The sequence below is a fragment of the Sceloporus undulatus genome, chromosome 1, assembly GCF_019175285.1.
Source record: "Sceloporus undulatus isolate JIND9_A2432 ecotype Alabama chromosome 1, SceUnd_v1.1, whole genome shotgun sequence".
Classification (NCBI taxonomy): Eukaryota; Metazoa; Chordata; class Lepidosauria; order Squamata; family Phrynosomatidae; genus Sceloporus; species Sceloporus undulatus.
In genome coordinates, this window is record NC_056522.1 from 64375104 (window position 1) to 64399240 (window position 24137).

Sequence of the window (24137 nt, forward strand, 5' to 3'; positions counted from 1 at the left end):
AAGTCCAACTGGTACAAACTATGGACCCCAGAATGCAGATGTGGACTAGAAAATCTGACCATGTGGCATCTCTTTTGTACTTGTTGCATTAGTTATCAATTTTTCTCTTGACTGATTTCATTCTTGTTATTATCCTTAAGATATCTAAATGACCTGGAACCAGGGTACCTAAAAGACTGCCTGATCCTGGTTTTTTAGGGGGGGAATGGGTCTTAATTACAAACTTTCTGTGATGGACTCACTGGTCAGACTTGATTTTCCAATCCTGGTTTGGGCTGGCTGTAGGGGAGCGGCTGCTATAGGAGGAGTAGATATAAAAAGGAGGAGCAAGTGATGGTTAAGGGTTCAGTTCAGTTAACTCTGTGGAGCGTTCAGTTAGTTCAGTTCAGAGTTTCCTTGAGGGAGTAGAGAGTCAGGCAGATGAGTTAAGTGAGAGTTTTGTTCAGGGAAGTTTAGGGAAGAGATCTGCCTGCAGCTGTTGAATTATTGTAACCCTACCACCTTTGAAACTATTCTACATAAGATAATTCTTGCTACATGTTATTAAATAAAGCTGTTTTGTTTGTTACAAAAGAAGCCTCTACCTGAGTGAATTCACAGCCATTTAAACACATAAAACATGCTACCAAAGATATAGAACTTATAAAAGGAAGGCACTGGGGACCCTAGCTCTTATACTCTTAGGGAAAGTTATAAAGGGTGGATGTTAGGCAGATGTCATTGACAAAGGGTCTTCACATGTTTCTGAGGTAAAAGATAATCTCAATGCATAGATATCAAGCCCCTTGTGACACTCCCTTCTTGCTGCTTTGTGCCTTGCAACTTTAGTGCTGGTCTTCAAGATTTTTTTTAACTGCTCAGATATACTGTTCTCTTTTAAAACTTGATTTAAGGGTTTCTCTCTCCACTCCAAGTTTCTGTTATTCTACAAATGGTCACCCAAACTTTCCCCAGCAAGGGACGTTTCCCTTAGACAGCAGTAGCTTTTGCAGGAAATTAGAGTCTTTTTTTCCCCAGTCATTCTCCCTGGCAGTTGTAGCAAATATGTTCTGGACCAAACAAATAAAAAAGATTAAACTGGCTCTCTGTGAAGTGCTAGCTATCTGTTCCTGGTCTTGTAGCAAACTGAAAGTTAATGAGCAGAGAGGTTCTTGTTGTGCTTTGTTTCCAAGAGGTATTCCTCCAAAAGTACCCCTCAGGCTACTTTCATAGAATCATAGGATCTTAGAGCTGGAAGAGTCTGCAGTGGCCACATGGTCCAGTTGCTCGCCATGAAGGAATATTCAATTAGGCCTCTGGTTGGAATGCATTTTGCTGGGTGTGCCTTAGGTAAAAGAGCCAGGGCATCACCTACCAGTTGTGGAGATGCTGGCCCAGTGATATTTTGCTTGCCTATGGTTTCTGGCTAGGAGATCAAACAGGACATGGAGAGACAGAGGGGACTGGAAGAAAGGGAACCCACTGCAACTGTCTATTCAGACTACTTAAGACTAATGTCACAACTGATCTTTTAGAAGATAAAATCAAAATGAGTACTGTTTAAAGAGTTATCTTATCAATACAATTGGCTTCCTATAGGTTTAGCATCTATGGAACAAAAATGAGTGAGCAGCTAATGGAAAAGACAATGGAAAGAGGAAACAATGGAAATGGAATACTGTGATGGGAATCTTTTTGGAATTTAGATTACAAACCATCTGGACAAAGTGTGGAATAATCCCCTATAGAAATGATTAAGCTTGCTAAGAAAGGAGTTAAAAACTGAAAATAAGAGTTTGAAGTGTCAAATATTGTTAAACAGCTAGAGAAGAAACTAAAGTGGGAGAAAATGAAGACAACAGATTTATGTATCTCTAGATTTTTATAGCTTAATTTTTATTGAATGATGATGATGCTTAACATCTACACAAAAGCACCTAGAGAAAACATTGGTAGGTTTATGCCAGGACATGAATGTAGATCTCTACCTAATTGAACATGGATCTCTAACTAATTTCCATTTACCAGCTTCAAGGAATGTATAGAAATCATGAACAGGTGTCTGGAGACAGTTTAGATGTTGGCAAATGAAGTGAAACCTAAGCTAAAGGTAATGTGGAAATCTGAGATTGGGGCAGATCTGTATAAAGTTGTGAAACTAGCCCTGAATACACTCTCCTAAAATATTGGTGTGTCTTCCAGCATCTTCTGGACTCAGCACTATCACTACAAGCTCATGCTTGGTGTGCCTTTTATCAGCTTCTCCAGTTGCAAAACTTTTAGAGAAAGTGGATATTACCACACGCCATACATGTCCTCACTATATCCAAGGCAGGCTAATATAATGTACCAATATACAGTTGCTCTCTTGCTTTCTGGGGCCAGTTAACACTTATTTTCTATCCACTGCACTGTTTGCAGAGATGTATATGGTCCAATTTAAAATGCAATGATGAGCTTTCAATGGATTGTGTTGAAGATAATTGAACATACTTACAAACCTGCCCAGGTTTTAAAGTTAGACTCCGAGGTCCTGCTTGCAGGTCCCTTATTGGGAAGTTTCAGACAGGTGAGCATTAGAGAAAAGGGGTGAAAGCCAATATCATGCTGGTGAGCAGAATGCAGCCCTCATTAGTACCCAGAGTCCAAATGCAGAGGTTTTCCAAGCCCTCTGGAACATGTTTTTGGATGAAAAGACAGCTGCAGTGTAGAAGAGAGATTATTCCCTCCCAGTTGCACTGATGGATGCAGTTTCATTGGATAATGTCCTGTTAGATTCTGGCCAAACACTTTTCACCAGTGGCTCTAGGCTCTTATATTGATGACTTCAAAGCTTCTTCGTTATTTTTATACTAGTTTAAATTTGAATGTTAATGGTATGTATTTAACCCCTGTGGTTTTTAATTTAACTTTTTGTTGTTTTCAGTTTGTTTTTGTTTGTGGATATTGTCTAATTGTTGCTGTTATAATTGTATAATTTTACTGGGTTTTATAGATTATAGTTGCATAGATGGTAATATCAATAAAAATTAATAAATCATAATTTCTGTTTTTAATATGCTATGAGTTTCTTTCAGAGGTTTAAACCTGAATAGGGGCTTACAAATAGCAAAAATAAAGTATGAAATTAAACATTGAGGTAGGATTATTATTACATACCATGCTGTTGCCCTCAATATTGCATAATGAAAAACAGAAATGATGAGGTGATTCCTCTTTTTTATTTATAAGATCGATCTATTAGTAATTAGTAATATCAGTGCTAATTTCCCAGAAGGCTTCTTTGTTTTGACTTGAAATCCTGGCAATGTTATCCTAGTGCAGAGGTCATTAATGTGGTATGAGAAATTTTCCAGTGTTCATTTCTTTCATGGTCCCCCACTTCTCTAATTTTTTTTAAAAGTTCATAAAATTCATTAGTAACGATGAATAGATGCCAATATGATGCAAGTTTGGGTTTACTGAAGTTGTAATTATTCTGAAACTGAAAGTAAATATTGCTAGTGAGTCAACACATAGTAACCGTGAAACTGGAGATGTCCCAATAACCTTGAAGGAAGAGAGCCAATAATGTTTAAAGGTAGATGAGTGGACAGGTCCATCTCATTGAGCAAGCAGAAAGTAATGTGTCTGAAGTTTTCATTCTTAAATCTGAACAAATGTTGTAAGGGGACTACATTTATTGTAAATAAAAGATTAAAAACAGGTATTCTGAAAAAAAATAATTATTTCTACATAAAGGTTTCAGTTTGTTTGACTGTGATATTTAGAATACCTTAAGTGTGCTTTATTTCCATCTAATCAAGTATTTCAGTTTTGATATTTATGGGTTTGGAGGACATTAAAATGTTTAATATATTTAATATAGCTCAAACATGTCAAAGGAGATTACACCACCATTTAGAGCAATGGAAAATCTTTTAATTCATAATTTCATGGAAAACCCACATCACTGAAAAGATGGGGAATGCGTAGCTCTTTAGATGTTGCTTTGCAGCATTCTGCAACCCTCACAATTGACTGTATACATGCAGTTCCTAGTGCAGCCAATAATTCCACAAGCACACACAGCCCTTTCTCACACTTTTCAGTTGATGGATGGTAGACCTAATTGACTATTGTGCACTAGATGAGGTTGAGGTATTTCTGGTAGGCATAACAATGGCTGTGCATTTATGCTTTTATGAATGTATGGAAGAGCCAGTGTGGCATAGCGGTTTGAGTGGTAGACTGTGGTCCAAAGCACACTGCAGAAATAATCCACTTTGAGACTTCTTTAACTGCCCTAAGTTAGTATTAAGCAATCCTGGAATTGTAGTTTATTGTGGCACCAGATTTCTCTGATAGAGAAGGCTAAATGTCTCACAAAACTACAGTTCCCAGAATTCCCTAGCATTGAGCCAGGACAGTTAAATCAGTCTGAAACTGGATTATTTCTGCAGGATGTTTTGGACCTCTGGCTCTGTGGACCAGGCTTGCTTTATTTATTTATTTATTTATTTATTTATAGGCCATCTTTCTCCTGGAAAGGGACCCAAGTTGGCTCACAGACAAAATAATTTTAAAACTTTACAACAAAAAATCCAAAACAATTAAAGTCATATTGCTAAAACAATTTAAAATTGTATTAAACGTATAAAAGTTTTTTTAAAACCTAAATAATACTCACTCCCTGCCTGACAAAGCTTCTGGGCAAGGATTATATATTAAAAGACTGCATGAATAAAAACATTTTTGCCAAAAGGAAAGCAGGCAGGAGGGCACCCTAGCGTCTGGTGGAAGGGCATTCCAGAAGGTAGAAACAGTCACTGAGACAGCTCTCTCTCATGTCCTCATCAAAGGAGCCTGTGATGGTGACAGGATCAAGAGAAAGAACTCCCTTGAAGATCTTAGAATTCTGGCAGGTTTGTATTGGAAGATACAGTCCTTCAAATAGTTTGTACCCAAGCCATTCAGGGCTTTATAGTTCATGACCAGCACTTTGAATTGTCCCCAGAAATGGGCTGGTACCCAAAAAAGATTTGAATTCCTGCTTGGCTATGGACACTCATCGGGTGACCTTGGGCAAGTCACACTCTCTCAGTCTCAGAGAGGTCAGTGACAAACTCCCTCTGAACAAATCTTGCCAGGAAGATCCCAGAACAAAGTCTCCTTAGAATCACCATGAGTTGGGATCAGTTGAAGACACACAACACCACAGCACAATTGTATAGGATGCTAGTCACATACACAATATAATTTTTGCTTCTCCTAAAGCATGCAATATGTTAGTGTTAGGGAAATCATCGTTAGACAAGTAAGGCCATACTGATGTGTTACACTGCTTTGCAAGATTGCTAAGGATGTTGATAATACCAAAGAACTCTGCCAGTTTAGAAAAGGAGCATTTCCATTTTGCTTAGTGGCTCAACCTATACACTTCTCTTTCACAGTATGTTTCTGTAATTGTTAAGGATGGAATTAGAATCAAATAAGTAGTCAGACTCTCTGTGTTTCTTAAAATAGCATGCCTCTGCTATCTGACATATTACCTACCCTATTTTTTTAAGTGACTGGAAACTTGGACCAGAGCAAAAACGTATCTTTGTTGTAGCTTTGAAATATAGTGAGTAAAATTAATGTTGTAATGATTATTAGGAGTCTCAATAAGAAGAAAAGCGGAAAAATGTTCATCATGAAGAAGGGAACAAAACCTGATTATTTTTTTCTTGAAGACCTAGTAAGATATATTGCATCACTAGCAAATTTTATATTTAGAAAGTAGGTAGCTTAGTTTGCTTAAACAGTATTAAGGCAACAGAAGAAAAAATGTTTTGAGTATTTACCATGGATTACAATATTTGAGAGAACCATTTTTTTCTTTATGTTGCTACTCTTGTTGACCTGAACAATAACTTATTTTGTTTCTTTGTGTAGATCTTTCTGCCATGCCTCGAGGTACACCATTGTACGGGCAGCCATCATGGTGGGGTGATGATGAGGCAGAAGAACAGAATGGATACAAACAAGACAGCAAACCTGAAGAGAAAATCCAAGATCCTGGAGTGCTAGGTAAGATTATTTGGAAAATAGATACAGTAGATTTCCCATGGTTCCATTTTAAAGTTGAGAAGATCTTGCAATGTCATTCCACATTTTGCTTCTGTGAAAATCATGTTAGCAGGACTGCCTGCAGAACTTCCTGTTCAATGTTCACATTAAAAAACAAAACTAAAGGCTGTCTATTCTATTGAGAGGTGGAGGAGTAAGAGATCAGTACATGGTAGTGCCAGCATGGTGCAGTGGTTTGAGTGTTGGACTGTGACTGTGGAGACCAGGGTTCAATTCCCAGTTCAGCCATCAAACCCACTGAGTGATCTTGGGCAAAAGTCACATGCTCTCAGCCTCAGGGGAAGACAATAACGAACCTCCTCTGAACAAATCTTGCCAAGAAAACCTCTTAGGGTCGCCATAAATCAGGAATGACTTAAAGGCATGTAACAACAACTATATATAGTAGGATTCATAGGGTATGCACATAAGTGTATGTATACATCTTGCAGCTTCTTCGGTATTTTTCAATGCTAATTGGACCAGTTAGGGGCAGGGTTTGTGTGAAAAGTTATGATTCTTTTGTTTTTTTTCTTATTGTCCTATTTTTATTTTCACCCATTCACCCAACAGAAGATACTATCAGTTACTTACAGCCACTTCGAAATAAAATTACGTAAAGATTGTAACTCAGAAATGGGCACATTGGAGTACCTTTGATGGAAGCTACAAACCCAGCCTTTTAATGATAACAAGTTTTAATCTCTTCCCTAAGAGTTTACTGATAGCTTCTAGGCAACAAAATAAATAAGATGCAAATAGTACTAATAAATATTATACACATAGTATTTTTAAATATAACCATACCTTAATTTTCGTTTCTTGAGTTGTGCCATTAACTGAAAATGGAACCTAGCAATTGAGTTTTATTTTTCATATATATATATAAAATAATTATAATAATATAATTTATTTATTTATATTCTGCCTTTTCCCAGAGGAATCAAGATAGATTACAGCAAAAACTATAATAAATACAAATAACAATAAAATCACACTTCAAAATCACAATATACATGATGTAGGGAGAATCATGTCCCTAGCCTAATATCCACCGCTGCTGTAAGGTGATGTTATGAGGACAAGTGAGAGGGGGCTCCGCTAAATAAAGGAGTCCATATCATAACAATGATATGCCGCAGCCTTCCTTCACTACTGCCATGTCACTGGTGCCTCTCTCACAGGCAAGCCTCCCCTCAAACAGCTGGGCTTTATTTATTTATTTGGGAAGCATGGTCACATGTTTATGTTCTTCAAAACATTTTGAGGAATAGTTGTTCAGTTATGCTACACTTAATATAATTTAATTGGTTGATTTACTAGTAAAGTGTGTGAAATTAGTTATACAGTTGGCAGTACTGGAAGACAATAAGCACTGCAGTACTTCAAGATAATAAGCTCTCATGTGTCTGCATTACATGTATTTTGACAAACAAGTTAAATCTGAGATTTCAGTCAGTTGATTTTAGTTTTAAAAAACTACTGTAGGTTGAGTCTCCTGAAATGCTTGGGACTAGATTTTTCATTTTTCATTTTTATTAGATTTTAGAATATTTGCATCAACAATTATTATTATTATTATTATTATTATTATTAATCCTGCCCTTTCCCCAAAACTGGGACTCAGGGCAGCTCAAACATTAAAAAAAAGCACAATTAAAAGCATACAAAATAGTACATTAAAAGAGAATTAAGCTGTTACAATATTAAAACATGTTACATGTTAAAAGAGTATAGTACAATTAAAAAGATAAAAAATGTTAAAAATACTTAAAAACAGTACAATGCTCCAGTCCATGCTTTAAAGACTTTCTGTTTTAAATGCCTGTCTAAACAGGTAGGTCTTAGCCTGCTGGCGGAAGGATAACAACGAAGGGGCCATTCTGGTCTCCCTGGGCAGGGAGTCTCACAGTTCAGGGGCAGCCATGGAAAGGCCCTCTCTTGTGTTGCCACCAACAATGTTTGTGATGGTGATGGGACAGAGAGAAGGGCCTCTCCTGAGGATCGCATTGGCTGGGCCGGTTCATACAGGGAGATACGGTCTGTCAGATAGCCTGGACCTGAGCCATATAGGGCTATACAGGTTATAACCAGCACTTTGAATTGTGCCTGAAAACAAACTGTCAGTGGAGCTGTTTCAACAGGGGCATTGTGTGGTCTCTGTAATCTGCCTCAATTAACAGCCTTGCTGCAGCTCTTTGGACCAGCTGAACTTTCCAAACACTCTTCAAAAGCAACTCCAAGTAGAGTGCATTACAGTAGTCCAAATGGGATGTAACCAAGGCATGTACTGTACCACTGAGGCCAGATCTGGCATTTCAAGGAGCTAACGCACTCATTTTAAATGTACAAAATGAGTCCTGGTCACTGCAGAGACCTGGGCCTCAGGTTCAGAGCTGAGTCCGGGAGTACCTCCAAACTGCAAACCTGCATCTTCAGGGGAAGTGTAACCCCATTTAACACAAGATGGATTTCTATTCCCTGATTTGCCTTCCGACTGACCAGGAGCACCTCTGTCTTGTCTGGATTAAATTTAAATTTGTTTGCCCTAATCTAGTCCATTACTGATGACAGACACTGGTTTAGGACCAGGACTTAAAATTTGTGTGCCAGTTGCACTCATTCCTTTAGACACCGGATCTGGCCTAATCCCAGAGAATTTTTCAACTCTGATATAAAAAATAATGTGGCAAGACGTTCACATGTAAGTATTTCATCACTTTTTATTCTGCTTGATGTGCTGTCACATGCAAAAGGCGGCCCCATTCAGACTGGCATCAAAGACCTGGAAGGAACTGGGCTGATTCGGATGCCCCTCCCCTGAATCTCTCCGTTAGCAAGTGCCCACTACAAAAAGAGGGGCATTTTAAATCGAATGCATTCTGTGCCTGCTGCCAAAGGTGTCTGCTGTCAATCAAGCGATCGTCATGGTGACGTTTTGCAGGGGCATCAGAAGTGTCCTCCCCCTCCTTTTTTTTAAAGAGCCATGCACAAAATGCCCCAAAGTGTCAATTTTTTAAAAACCTCTTTTTTGTGTGTTGTGTGTATATGTGGGCATTTGGGTCAGATCTGCTCCTGTCCCCATTTTCAATCCCATGCAAGCTAATGCATCCCCCACTCCTTGCCCCCCAGAATGCCTCTTACACATGTAATAATAATAATAATAATAATAATAATAATAATAAATTCCTCACCTTGGAAATGCCAGAAAAGGATGCAATTGCCACGCATTCTTTCTTTCTTTTTTCTTTTTTCTTTTTTTTTTTTTTTGCTTTTAAAAGCAATTCAGGGCTGCCTCTGAATTCAGTAGCAAAAGCATGTATAATTTTGTCTAATTGACAAGAGCAAAAAATGTAACATTTGGATTGTAAGTCTAGCCCTTTGCAACATTTGTAACATTTGCTGGAAGCCAGCAGATGAAAGGGAAAGTGCACAAGCCTCTAGCCCTGCTCTGTCTGCCTCAAGAAAAAAAATCATGCGCATATTTGGTCAAAAATAATTTTAAAAAAATATGAAAAGGGGGGGAGGTGCCTGATGTGAGCTCTGTTCATGCCCTGCCTTTGACCTGAACTGAACTGATTCTTTTCCTCTTGCTACATTCTCTTCAGAGGGGCTTTGCCATTGCCTTCCACTGAGGCTGAGAGAGCGTGACCTGTCAGTTCCAACTAAAGTAGATCCATGGAATGAATTGGGAATAAAAGGGAAATGCAGTGCAGGAATTCCTGTAGCATCCTCATATAACACAAATAATAATAATAATCATCATCATCATCCAGGAGCAAGAGGAAAGTAGAACAAGCTAGCACCCAAAAAATAATGCGCATAAATTGTCAAAAGAGGCTGATTTCTCTACATCCCCCAGCTTGGACCCACAGCCCTACTTCCCTGGGCAATCCTCCTTCCTTCCGACCCTCACTTCCCTTTGAGCTTTCTCCACCACCACCCACCTCCCTCTGACAATAATCCAGGAGCAAGAGGAAATGAAAGTAGAACAAGCAGCCTGATTTCCCTACATGCCCCAGCATAGCCCCGCAACGCAATTCCCCCTGGAAATCCTCCTCCTCCTCCTTCCTTCAGACCCTCTCCTTCCTCAGGGATGCCCACTGACCCTTTTCCCCAGCTCCTTCATCCTCATCCTCCTCCTGCTCCGTTTTAGGATCCCCTCCATGGCTCCCTTCCTCCCACAGCCCCTTTCTCCTCCTCCTCCTGCTTCATCACTTTCTCCACCCCCGACCTCTCTCTGACAGCCCTCTGCAGCCCAAAAGTCACCCCTGATTTCCCCCTTTCCTCCTGTCACCCTTTGCATCCAGATTCCCCTTTTCTCGGCTCTTTCCTCCTCCTCCTCCTCCTCCTCCTCCCTTCTGATGATGGGAGGGAATGCCCTGCCCTTTGCCCACAATCCCTCCCTTAATTTTTCCCGGTCATGATCAGGGGCAAGTTCATATTCCACAGAACCTGGAGTTTCTTAAAAGAAACGCTATTTGCGCCGATTTCTTTTAACCCGCTCTAAGGGGCATTTGCCACGGAACGGGTGTGCAAGCCTCTGATTCGCTTGTGGGGAATTCAGGGTGAATATGAACTTCACATGCAAGATTGGTTTTCAGAACCGGGGTTAATTGTAATGTGAATGGCCCCGGCGTGAAGAAAACCTTGATATCATGATGTCACAACACAGAAATGCCAACAGATTGTGCCTCTATGTATCTCCATAATGTCTGTTTTTGTCTTATTAAAGATAATTTGGCAAGCTGCAATTGTAAGTTGAATAAAAGTTGGAGTTGAAAAATTGAATCTCATGTGTACTAGGCTCTGAAATTTTGACCGCTACAATGGGTAGCCATACCTCATGTTCCCCACTTTCATTACTTAATATTCGAAGAAATATCCATGTTAGTTCTTGCAGCATAAAAAGGAGGAAGGGAGGGAGAGGGGAAAATTGAATGTAGCAGCACCTTTAAGATTAACTAATTTTTAGTTTTACATGAGCTTCATTGAATGCTGTACAGAGTGATAACAACTGCTCAGGTATAAAGCATATTTGCAGAATAGTGAGAGTGGGATGGGATGTAACAGTATCCTAAAAGATGCAAATCATGGCTCTTGCCTTAAATAGTCGAAGATATATGTAATTTGACACAAGGACAAGACCCTGCTACAAACCCAGATGCCAACTCTGTTCCCACATCTACTCTGGTTCAGTATTATAGGGACCACTGACATCACCCATGACAACAGATAGCATTTTACCAGCTGTACCTGCAATGTGATATTTGCCGGCAGTGACCCTCTACACTGGACAAACATAACAGTTTACACAAAAAAATTAATGGTCACCAATCTGTCATTAGAAATGGCAGTACCCAAAAACAACATTTTAACCTTCCTGGGCACACAGTAAGTGATTTACAGGTTGTAGTCCTTGAACAAGGAAATTACAAAAGAAGACTAGAAAAAAGAAATGTTCACTTGAATTATACTCACAAATCCCAATCCATCACCAAAGGTATGAACAAAGGCAATGGGTTCATGGCACACTACATATATTAATACAAAAGTCCTTGCAACTGCACATGTAACAAAAGGTCTTGTCATGTGTATTGCATCAGAAGAAATGAGTTTATATCTGTGAAAGCATATATTAAAATAAAAAACAGTTACTCTTAAAGGTGTTTCCATATTTCTTTTTCTTTGTTTTAATTTCCTCCCCCTTCCTGCCTCCTTTTTATATTGGTGTTGAGTACAGTATTTCAAGTGGATGTGCAAAACCTGATTTATACAACCTTTTCTGCTATGATATGTCATTCTATTGGAGGCTCAATTGATTCTAACCATGGTTTTATTCCATTGCCAAGTTAAAACTTTGCTTTTTATTCAAACCTTTCATCCAAATCTGTAGGCTTATAGTGTTTTAGACTGCTATATTTTTTTTACAAAATTGCACTTCTAAATTGTTCATTTGTTTAATATATTTTAGAGTATTTAAATTATTTATTGTTTCACATATTAAAGTTGCTTTACCTGATGTAATTGTAAGCTCCTCAGACATCTTATGAAATGAGGTCAGGGAAATATAAATATTTAAATAAATAGATACCTTTTAAATTCTACAAAGTAAGTGTTTCTGTAATAACCTTACTTCAGTTACCTTCATGTATAGATGAAATCTCTTCAGTAACACTATTTAAATATACATGTTTATATGGGTCCCGATGAAAATGTAGCATTCATGTGATAAGGGAATAGTTGGGCTTGGATTTGGTATTAGAACTTAGAGCTTAATAGGGTATTCTTAGATATGTGTTTATGAAAGAATTTGTATGGGAACTGGTGTTTTTTAACTTGTTCACAAATGATCTGAAATTAGGATTGAGCAGTGAGATGGCTAAATTTGCAGATGACACCAAATTATTCAAGATGATAAGAACAGAAAGAGATTGCAAAAAGCTCCAAGTGAATCTCCAAATAGGCAATAGGCAGGGAAGGGGTCTTGGGCCCGTTACAGACTGCCCAAAAGGGGCGGTCTTGGGCCGCTGCCGGTTGCAGCGCGGGGAAGCCGCTGCAGCCAAACCGCGCGACTCCCCCACGCTGTAAAAAAGGAGCGCGAAAATCGCGCTCCTTCCGGCAATCCGGAAGAGACGTCGCAAGTACCAAAGCACGCGCTCGTGACGTCTCTTCCGGGTTTGGACGTCCGGACGCACAGCGTCTGTTACGTCAAGATGGCCGCGCCCATCTGTATAGGGCGCCGCCATCTTGACGTATGGAATACGCGTGAGGGGCAAGGCGCATCCGGAAGCGCCGCCCCTCGTGTGTATTCACGGCGTGACGACGGCGCCGCTTAGGCCCGTCTATAACGCACCTTGGTGACTTAATTAAAACTTCATTCCCTGCCATGTGTTTTCAGAAAGGGAACTGGAGTAAAACTGCCAGTAAGAGCATGTATCAGTGGTATATGAGAATGGACGTGTGAGAATACTGTGTGTAGTCGTGAATATTCTATCTTTAAAAGAGTGATGTGGAGTAGAAAAGATTCATAGTTAATTAATGCATGATCAGTAGGTTGAAGGAATTTAATTATGAGAAAAGGTTACAACACTTGGGGTTCCTTGGTTTAGCAGGGAAAGTAGCTATAGTGTGTCGTGATATAAGTGCTTAAAACTATGGTGTGAAGAAATAGGAAAGAGAGAGAAACAGGTCCAGTATCAGTGTGCCTATATGTTATCTAATAAGGAACTGCTTCTGCACACAGCACATAATTAAACTATATAATTTGCTAGGGATGATTTATAAATTTGGGAAATTTAAAAGGAGATATGACAAATTCATGGAGAATAAAGCTCTCAGAAGCTGCTAGTTGCAATGCTACATCACATGCAACAACTCTGAATATCACTGGTTGGGAAGCAACATTTGGAGAGAGCTGTTGCATTCAAACTCTACTTACATTCAAGCCTAGAGTTGTTGGCTAAACTAGGATATGGGCCTGAATTAATTTGATCCTGCAGAACTTTTTAATATCTTCATTACATGCCTTGATCTACTACCCAAGTGTAGTTCCTCTCCCGACCCCACCCCTTGCCTTCAGCATTAGGACAAGAGGGCTGATTACATAAGAAACTATTGGCTAGATCTGTAATTCTTTATGGTTATTTGGAAATAATGAATTCAGGGACATAGCCATATTATTCTAGATCAGTATGCAAAGGAGTTTTGTAGCAAAGGAGTATTTAAGCATATTTGAGACAGAGAGAAACAACTTAGTATCTACTTCTTCAGGTGCATGGAGTGATGTGTCCAGAAACAAACCTTCATAAGCGGGTTATGTGAATAGCAATACTAAGCAAAACTAGGGTATGGTGATGGGGTGACAAGTTTAGTTTTAACCATGGTTGTTGGGGAGGGGGGCAAAGGCAGTAGAAAAGATGTTGCATAAATTCAAGAGAAATAGATAACCATATGAATATTGGTGGGTGTTGTTGGACTGTAAATTGATGCTCCCTGGGAACCAGAAAGGAGATGTGATGAACTGACCAAGTGAGCCCTCAAGGGACCTGGGGAATTAACTAGCAATGTATGTAATATGCCAAGAAACCATTGTCTTTGTTCAACTCATTGTTGGAATTATCAACAGAACAAGTTCACTTTCTGAACATCACTGTACAGCTACACATTGGACATGTAAGCACACACTATTAATGCAAACCCACTGACTTACACTTATTTACATACCTCAGGTTTCCACCCTTAACACACTACTAGATCCATAGTTTACAGCCATACCCTCCAATACCATCGTATCTACTCATACCCATAAGACGGGCTTGCCAAACTCATAGAACTTTGACAAGCATTCTTCAAGCTACAGTATCCACCATATGAAGTAAAAATAACAACAAATAAATAAAGCAAGAATTGTACCCAGGACTAATCTATTAGTAGTGGAGACAGAAAATGACCAAAAAAAAAAAAAAAAAAAAAAAAGGAAAGGAAAGGGGAAAAAAAGGAAAAACATACTGGAGACAAAATTCACTAGTGGTCATATACGACTTCCAGCTGAGACCATTTTAATGTATCATCAGTGAACTACAGCTTTTTCTAGACAGTGGTGCTGCCCTCTCAAGGGGTCTTGATAGCAAGCCTTTACTTGCCTACAGTCAGCCTCCCAATCTCAGGCGCTTTACAGACTGCTGCTTTGTGGCGGTCTGCCAGCGCTGCTGTTTGCTCCACGAGGGAGCCGCAGCATTCAAACCGCGCGACTCCCTCGCGGAGCAAAAAAGAAGCTCCAAAATGGAGCTTCTTCTTGCGACACAGCTATGACGCCGCGAGGCGCCCATGGCGCACTTGCGACGTCATAAGCGCCGCGACACGTCTGGACGCTATGCGTCCAAGATGTAAAAATGGCGGCGGCCGTGTGGAACGGCCACTGCCATTTGTCACGGACTGAGTCCGTGATAGGGAAAGGGGCATCTAGAAGAGACGCCCCTTTTTTAAAATGGGACATCCTCAGGACGTCCCTAGTGGCGGTTTGTAACCTGCCTCAGTTAAGTACAGAAAGACATACAAAACAGATCAGGAGACAGGTACAAGACCTTGCTATATCACTATATGTCAGCCAACTCTGCCCACATATCTACACAGGAAATGTCGTCACATGACCTAAACACATCACCCACATTATTAAAGATGCTTTCACTTTCTCATCCTCTCACATGATATATGTCACCCTCTTTCAACAATATATGTATTGGACAGGTGGGGCTGTTTCTGCACCAGAGGATAAATGAACAGAAATCAGACATTGGGAGTGTGAATACCAGTTGCAGAACACTACAGTCTTCCTGGGCATTCCATGTCAGACCTCAGAAAAGCAGTTCTTGAAGAAGAAAAGCAGTTCTTGAACAAACAAAAATAAGTTCATAGGGAGATTTGAAAGAGAAACAGAACTGGAATATATCTACAAATTCCAATCCTCAAGAGAAACACTACACACAATCCTAGTTAACTCCCCAAACCTCATGAGGGCTCTCTTGGACAGTTCATCACATCATAACTTTTTGGGATATCCTTCTTGTCCTCATTTGTACCTACCTTGATAATTTAAAGAAATAAATAAATTTCATTTCTGTATATTAGGTACTCTTACAGTAGCCACCTGTCCTTAGCAAATTATGTTTGGCATTCTTTGTACAATTATCTAGAAACAATGATCAAATTCTGTAAAGTATAACCTGTTTCCTGTTTCCATTTGATAAACAGACCATAGTTATGTGATATCATCAATCATAGTGTTTTTCCTATGAAGAATAGTAATCAATTAACTCATGTAAAAATGGCATGAGGTAGTTCCATGGATTTTGCAAGAAACCTCCAGGTGGATGTTCTAAATAAACTGAATCAATACTTAAGGCCCAAACACACTGCAGAAATAATCCAGTTTGAGACCACTTAACTGCCCAGGGTCAGTGCTAGGGAATCTTGGGAATTGTAGTTTATTGTAGCATCAGAGCTCTGACAGAGAAGGCTCAATATCTCACAAAACTACAGTTCCCAGAATTCCCTAACACTGAGCCAGGCTAGTTCAAGTGGTCTCAAACTGGATTATTTCTGCAGTCTATTTTGGACCTAAATAAATCTATATAAACTAAGTCTTGTTCACAACTTTACACTTTGAAAAAACAGTAAAGTATTGAACAGAAGTGAAAGTATGGAGCATGGCAGATGGAGCATGATTTAATGAGGAGAGTGACAAAGGCGATTAGTTACTGCTAAGCCAACTAAATACATTTAACCTTTACAGTCAAGTTAATAAGATTATTCTGTATTACTGCTTCTTGGCCTTAGTTGACACTTTTAGTAGAAGATTGTTCACAAGCAAACTCAATGGACTCAAGTATCACAGACATTACCTTTGGCACACTGTATTTATCTGTTTCTTCTGTGGTTGGATCCAGGATTTAAAGAAAGAGGTGTGTGTTAGTACAAACTGTCTACTTCTATTTCGGTTTAAATTATTCTTCTTTCTCATCTTCATTAGATACTTATGATCTTCCTATTTAGTATATTTCTGTTTTGTACACCCCCACCTCAGGTTCTTATCAGTAAGTAGTGCATAAAATATTTTTAATGCACTACTTTTTAAACCTAGCTTTTTAATAGGTATAAGCTTTTGCTTATCACTGGCAGTTAAAAAAGGCACTTCATAAACATCAAGATTCCTAATGTGCTCTGGTCTGATCTCCAGCAGTGCTGAAGTCTGTTGTGGATCCCCAAAACTAAATTTTAAATGCTGACTCAAGCCTTCCCTACATTAGGAAAATATTTTTGGTACAATATACAGTATGTGGTACCAATATTTTCTGCTTTAATTATGTCTATGATTTGCTCACTTCATAGGAAATTGTTTTCTCCTCTCACCACCTATTGTATCATTTTCTAACTGATATTTGTTTTACTGAGCCAAATATTAAAACAGCCATAATCCAGAATTGTCGGGAAGAAATTGAGAAAAGCTCCTCTAAAACAAACTGACACTATATGAAAGTGGCAGAAGAATATTCCAGTCATTTTGGTGGCCTTGCCTTTGTAGAAGGCACTTCTGCTTGCACACGTTAGAACTCCCAATGGTCTAGATTTCCCATCTCCCATAAACTCCAGCCTGCCCTCCATGTCTTGTGTTTTCAGTTTTTAGGGAGAGTTTTCATTTTGTTTTCTGGAAGAGTGTATAAGATGTAAATATAAAGTGCCTTGACTAAAAGATGTGCTTTCTGCTAAAGTAAAGCTATCCCTGCTTACAAACCATGATAATTATTGAAAGGAAAAGTCATTTTATTGACAGTGACTTGACCCTAGTTTGGAAGCAAAACTAATCTACTGAGCTTATCTGGCATTCCTTTTTAATCTGCACATGACTTACTATGAGCAGTGTCTATGAAAAGAACAGTCCCTCAACTCTGTGACATGAGTTTAGACCTAGATTAAAATATGTAACAGAAAATTTGCTTATAAATATCAACCTTTTTGGAAAGGGCCATGGTTCTTTTACAGTTTTGAAACACATGGATGACATCAAAGGTTCTTATTGGATTTCAGTGTCTCAGCAGTTGAAATGGCCATACACTCACATTTTCAGTAGTTTTTATTTATACTAGCTGTTGTTGTTATTATTATTATTATTAATAATAATAATAATAATAACCTTTATTTATAAAGCGCTGTAAATTTACACAGTGCTGTACATACGATCTTTTTAATTGGACGGTTCCCTGCCCTCACGCTTACAATCTAAAAAGACACAACACAAAAGGAGAAGGGAAAGGTGGTGGGGAAGGGGCCGCTCTAGTAGGATAAAACATATAAAATACATAGCAATACAGGAAATGATTCAATAAAACAGACAACAAAAGAACAACATCTATAAAGGAACAAAAAACATTTCCATTTATATTCATAAAAAGATTTAGTTGGTCTTCCTGGGCTGCATACAAAACCTGCTGTAATTTGGGTGACCTCAGTGCTGAATTCCCCAAGATGTCAGATGAAAGCACTGAGACACTTTGGGTGGAGAACATGAATTTGAGAGTAGGTCTGGCCACCATGGAAAGGTCACATGTTACCCCAGCAGAATTCTAACCTGGAGCAAACCACAGTTGTCTTGGCCATAAGGTGCAGATTCATGTTTGCCCTGCCAATGGCCCTCTTCACACATACATAGTAAAATGTAAAATGAAGAGGAGTGTCACTATCTGAATTTGCAGGGTTTGATATGTAATTGACCCATCAAGGTTCAAGATCAGGCAAAGACCTTGTCTCTCTTTGGCATCATAAAGTTTAGAGAAGATCCATCTCATTTGCATTGACATAGAATCTTCTTCACAGCATCCTTTTGGAGCAAGAGTGATTTCTTCCAGCCGTGGCTTTCATGTTAGGCCTGCTACAAACCAAACCACATGGGTGGTGATTTGGACTCAGTGGTGTAACTCAGATGGGAATGGTAAGAACCCAGGAATCTGTGGTTCTCTTGCACCAGGCGGGTAATGGCCTTATAGCCTAGTTGCCCATGATGGAAGTGGACTGGGCTGTTTCAAAGATGGTGGGCTAAGGCGTTGTCTGGAATGAGGAGTCAAAAACAAAATGTAGATGATATGGAGAAGATTTCTTAGAAGATATCTGCTTTATTTCAAAGGAATGTTGTGAAATTGATGAGATACTGAATGTGACTTATGCTGGAGAAAGAAAGATGAAGAGGTTGACTGTCGAAGCCATGAATGCCTGAAGCAACACTGCTAGTGTCATTGTCCAAAAATGTCCATCTTTTCTCTCAGTCTGTTGAGCCTTGCAGAGGTGGTCCAGTGACTTGTCTGTTTTGGTATTAGACAGCCGTTGCTGTCATGAGAAATCCCCTACTCTCCTGTGGCAGATCAGAAGAGTGCAGCTTGGCCATAACATATAGAAACTACAGTCCCCAGACATAATTTTTAGTACTGTGTGTCAAGATGAGTGGATTTGTTGCAAGGATTATGCCTCCTGGTAGAATCATTGTTTTTCCTTTGGTCTTCAGGAAGACTCAGAATGAATTGCACTATCTTACCCCACAGGAACTTTTGGTAGGTTGACATGCAGGCTTTACACCCAAGGTGCAGAAAGAAAAACCTGCACCAAAACGTCCGATTCCCTCACTTTTTGTCCACTGGTGAAGAATGTGCGTTTCCACTTGTCTTGCCTGGGAAGCTTTGCACACTATTAAATTAGGTGTTGGTTGATTTTAAAAAGGCAGTATGCCCCCTCAGGATTCATCCCTCAAATTTTCCAAACATTTGGATGCTAGTGGTACCAAATACTGACTTAACCCAGTACGGTTGTCATGACTTTGTTCAATATTGCAAGAAAGGTACCAAAACCAGAGACGACGAGTGATCAACAAGGGAAACTGGGTCATTCACTGGAGCCTTGATGTCAATTCCAAGGGTCTTTACCATCGCAGGACCATGTCAGCCAACAGTTTAACATCCTCAGTTCTCATTCTGAGGCAGGATCAATATCCTCACTACTCCGGTGAAGACTCGAGGAGTGGGAGAGTCTGGAGCCAAGGTTTCAGTGTCATAGCCCATTAGAGTCTTCTGCAGGAGATGTCACTATCTACCAGAAGGGAGCAGGGTACTAGAGGTGAAGGTTTAAAGGTGGTTGATATCGATGTCACAAGGTTCCAAATTGATGATGCTACTGTACAACTGGAGTGCTGCTGAATGGGAGATCCTGAGGTACACTTGGTATCAGTGATGATGTGCTGTAGTAGACAGTGCCCTACTTGGTAATATTGAACCAAAACAGGGATAACAATAAAAAATAATATAGGGTAGTGTAAGTTACATAAACAAGATACAATGCACTCATATATATACATTATGACCCTAAATATCCATAACATATATCAGGAACAATAGTGAAAAATAGTAAAAATCCTGAGTCTATAGGCACATTCCCAGCAGAACAGCAAATTATAAAACTGTCTTGGGAAAGTCCATGGATACTAAAAAGTCATAAATCCCATTACAGAAAATCCATGTCGAAGATAAGAGTGTTGTTGGATGAATAATAAACCAGAGCGCAAGAGTAGTGTAGCCCGGGATGTTCTAGTCTCCATTTCCTCTTCAGGAGATTTCTACCCATATCATCAATGCCTACCCGACCGTGGCTACACCTCTATAAGCATTTCTTCTACATGGAAAGTTCAGCAATCGAGAATCTGAAGTTTTTCTGGAGTGGGGAATTTATGACTTTTTAAGTATCCACAGACTTCCCCAAGACAGCTTATAATATTGTATTTCTGCTGGAACTTCCCTAGACTCTTTGCAATATTAGTTCCATGTATGTTTCAATATTGTTCTGATATGTATATTGGATGCTTATGGTCCTATATATAAGTGCTGTCATTTGTTTATGTAACATTACACTATCCTTATTATTTTAATACTGTATACCCATTTTTGTTAAGTATTTCCTAGGTTACTAGGGATTCACAGTGGTTTTCTTTTGATAGAAATGCCCTATTGTCACAGGTCAGGTCTGGACCTAGAGAAGGAATCCGAAGAGGAGCTGAAGAGAGGATTTAGGCAAATCCCCTGGGGAAAGAGCAGCCTGCAGTGCGAGTAGCTTTGTGCAGCTCTACCTGCAGAAGAGCAGCCCCAACCAGCAGAAAAAAGGCAGGACTCATCCTGATGGGTCAAGACACAACCAGTGACTCTTCCTAGGGCTGTGTGTGCTGGAAGCAAATGTCTGCTCTTGACCAGCATTCTGTCTTCAGACTTCTACCGTTTGGTAGTTGACTTCTTGTGTCTTCAGTCCTTGGCCTGTGTTGATCTTCCTTCTTGTTAATTTTTGATTGGAAGGCTTGACATAGCATTTTTCTGGGCAGACTTTCACAGGCCAAGGGCACTTTCTCAGTGCTGGTGATATACTGCCTTTACTGACACTATCAGTTGTTTCCTCCCAGCCAGCAGATGGTCCTCTCCTTTGTCTGTATGTGTTAAGGGAATCAGGTACTTAGTGGAGAAGGTGAAGCCCTGGGACTGTCGTAGCAGTGACTCTATGGTCTGGTGTTTCTGGGTAAAGGAACAGAGAATGCAGTGATCAAGATGTGGAGATTATCAAAATTGAATCTATGATGAAGAGCCAGTGCCTGGAAAGATAAAGGCTGGATACCAATGAAGCATCAAGAGTGACTGTAGTACCATAGGGAGAGCAATGATATGGCATAATATTCCTTTTGTATATTGATCCCTATATGATGAGATTAAAAGTGACAGGAGGCAGGGCAGACCCTCCCTGTTTTCCAATTTATACGGTAGGTATATGAACTGAAGTGAACTGAGAGTCTTCTTCTTACTGAAAAGCCTGCATGGATGAAGATCAAGATTGCTCGGCATACAAAAGAGAATGTGTGTGATGGGGAGGTGCCTTGGTCCAGGCCTCAGAGGGAGGAAGAATGCTGGACCTGGTCCCCTCTCCCCTCACCTTCCCTTCTCCTTTTGTGTCATGTCTTTTTAGATTGTAAGCCTGAGGGCAGGAACCTCTATTATCCCCTCTGTTGTAAGCCGCCCGGATTCCCCGTGATGGGCGGCATATAAATAAATCCTATTATCTTATTATTATATAGTCAGAATGTGGTCAGTATTGAGATGATTCTATTTGAATGGAAGGAAGCATCACTACTGAAGCAGTACCTGATACTGAGGTTTTTCTTGGACTTTTATTGAGTTTGGAACAGAAGTGGAGAGAGCCAACAACTATCAGGTCCGATGCACAAGATAGCCATTGAAATCCCACAAATACCTGGAAATTTCAACAGGGAAAAAAAAACCTTAAAGTAAAGAAAGTTTGGCTACCAGTCCTTAAAAACATCAAAATCAAGACTCAGCACATGCAAATGAACATCCCCCAAGTCAGGCGATTTCCCAGCAAACAATGGATCACTAATTAAGTAGACACAAAGCCTTCTCATATATTCTTCCACACTCTGAGGCTGGCCATTCACCAATAGGCCAAACACATTAACATGTAAATCACTTCCTTCCAACCAAAAGTCACACATAAAATTACTCCACACACGTCCATGCTACCCTTCTCTGGAGATGCCAGCCACGTGCATCTTCAGAATAAACTCTTCCAGAACATGGCCACCTAGCCCGAAAAATCAACAACCAACTATGGAAGGAAGCTGCCATTTTTTGTATGCTGCACACGTCTGACACCTTAAGGGACTTTATCTCAAATATATCAACATACTGCTCACCGATGTTGCTAAGGGACAGTGCTCTCACCCGTTTTCTCCATGTAGTTGTTTTCCAGGGATTTTTCAGGGCTCCAAGGGTAAAAGTGCTGAGAATGGCACAACACTCAAAAATGTGCCCCTCCACCTAACGAACAAGCTTGAGGTGCACATCAGAAGGGACACTTTCCTACCACCGAAGAAACACAACTTAAAAAGAAGGAGAGACCATAGAAATGTAAGAATACCAATGAGATGAAATAGGGAAAAGGGGAAATGGAGGCATGGAAGTATTTGAGGTAAAGATTTTACATACACCGAGATTCGATGGCCCCTGTGCACAAAACCCATTTCCGTAAGCACAGAGACCATGAAGAAGAACCAGGAACGCTGAAAAATGCAGGCATAACCCACATTACCGCATGGTGTGCCCTCACATTCAGTGTTTTAGCCAACCATTCATGTCTTCTTCCATTCTCCCACCATCATCAGCATTATATGCTCATCAGGCATGTTAAGTTCTAATGAACCACTTCTGAGTCCAGCCTTTATCTTGTCTATTTTATGTATGTATGTAGTGTATGTATGTATGTCTGATCTGGGTGTGCCTTTTATGTGTGTGTTTGGATTGTGTTGGCTACATAAAGATTTGAGCTTGGCAATTGCATACAATGACAAAAAATTACAAAGTATACAAAGGGACACATGATGCTATTCCTTGAACTTTTAAAGTAAGATACAAGCTAACAAATCTATTTATGTACAGTTTAAAAGCATAAAACCAAACGGATTTGCTGATTTCATCTCCTCTAGCACTTCATAAATTTACACTTAGGAATATTAATGCTAAACATCTTGAAGTCTGTAAAGAAATACTAGTATAGTATCTAAATAGTATTCGCTGAGTTCCTCCAAAGATACACTTCGGAGATTGAAAGATCAGTACAACAAGGTGCAGTGGATGCGCCATTGCTTTGAAGCTCAGCTCAAACATGTCCTAGACGAGCTTCTTGTCTTTCCTCCTAAGCTCACCCTTCAACACTCCTTTTCTGTCTCTGGGACAACATTTCTATTCAACCAGTCCAGCAAGCCCACAGTCTTGGTTTTATCTTTGATTCTTCTCTGTCGTGTACCCTCCGATCCAGACCACAGCCAAGGCTTATAGATTCTTTTTATACAACATTGCCAAAATCTGACCATATCTCTCTGCCTCTACTGCCAAGATCCTGTCCATGCCTAGTGGTCTCACACTCGATTACTGACGTCCTCCTGGCTGGGCTTCCTCTTCTCACCTCCGTTCTTCAATTTCTGTCCAGCATTTCAGCTGCACGCATATATCACACGCCCACCGCTCTGACCACATCTCTCCTGTGTTGGCATCCCTTCCTGGCTCCCTCTCCCTTTTTTGTATTCAGTATAAGCTCCTGCTGTCCACGTTTAAGCCCTCCATGGGCTGGCCCCTCCTTACTTATCAGACCTTATTTTTCTCACCTCCCACTAGGCTCTTGTTGTGGGGGAAGAAGTTCCAGGAGTGAGGGGCAGCGAGTGAAAAGGGGTTAATCCGAGATGGGGCAGAGGAAATCCTGGGCTGGGACAGCAGACCTGACTTCTGGTAGTCAAGGTCTGCTGTCCCAGCCCAGGATTTCCTCTGCCCCATCTCGATTCGCCCCTTTCACTCGCTGCCCCTCACTCCTGGAACCTTCTTCCCCCGCAAACAAGAGCCATCTCTTCTTTAACCAGCTTCAAAACGGAGCTGAAGACCATCCTGTTAGAGAAGCGTTCCCAGGATTGATAATTGTCACTTGTT

At 40.0% G+C, this 24137-nt stretch overlaps 1 protein-coding gene across 11 annotated transcripts in view; it reads left to right on the forward strand.

Annotated features, from left to right (window-relative positions):
- The window catches only part of CEP170 (centrosomal protein 170), a 145415-nt gene that overhangs the window by 37414 nt on the left and 83864 nt on the right, over positions 1-24137 (forward strand). For all 11 annotated transcript variants that reach the window (XR_006102065.1, XM_042450514.1, XM_042450503.1 and 8 more), the window contains one exon: positions 5896-6030. Coding sequence is in view for 10 of the 11 variants with exons in the window: in XM_042450514.1 (XP_042306448.1) it covers positions 5896-6030 (135 nt within the window). In the remaining variant the exon portion in view is untranslated. The remainder of the gene's footprint in view (positions 1-5895; positions 6031-24137) is intronic.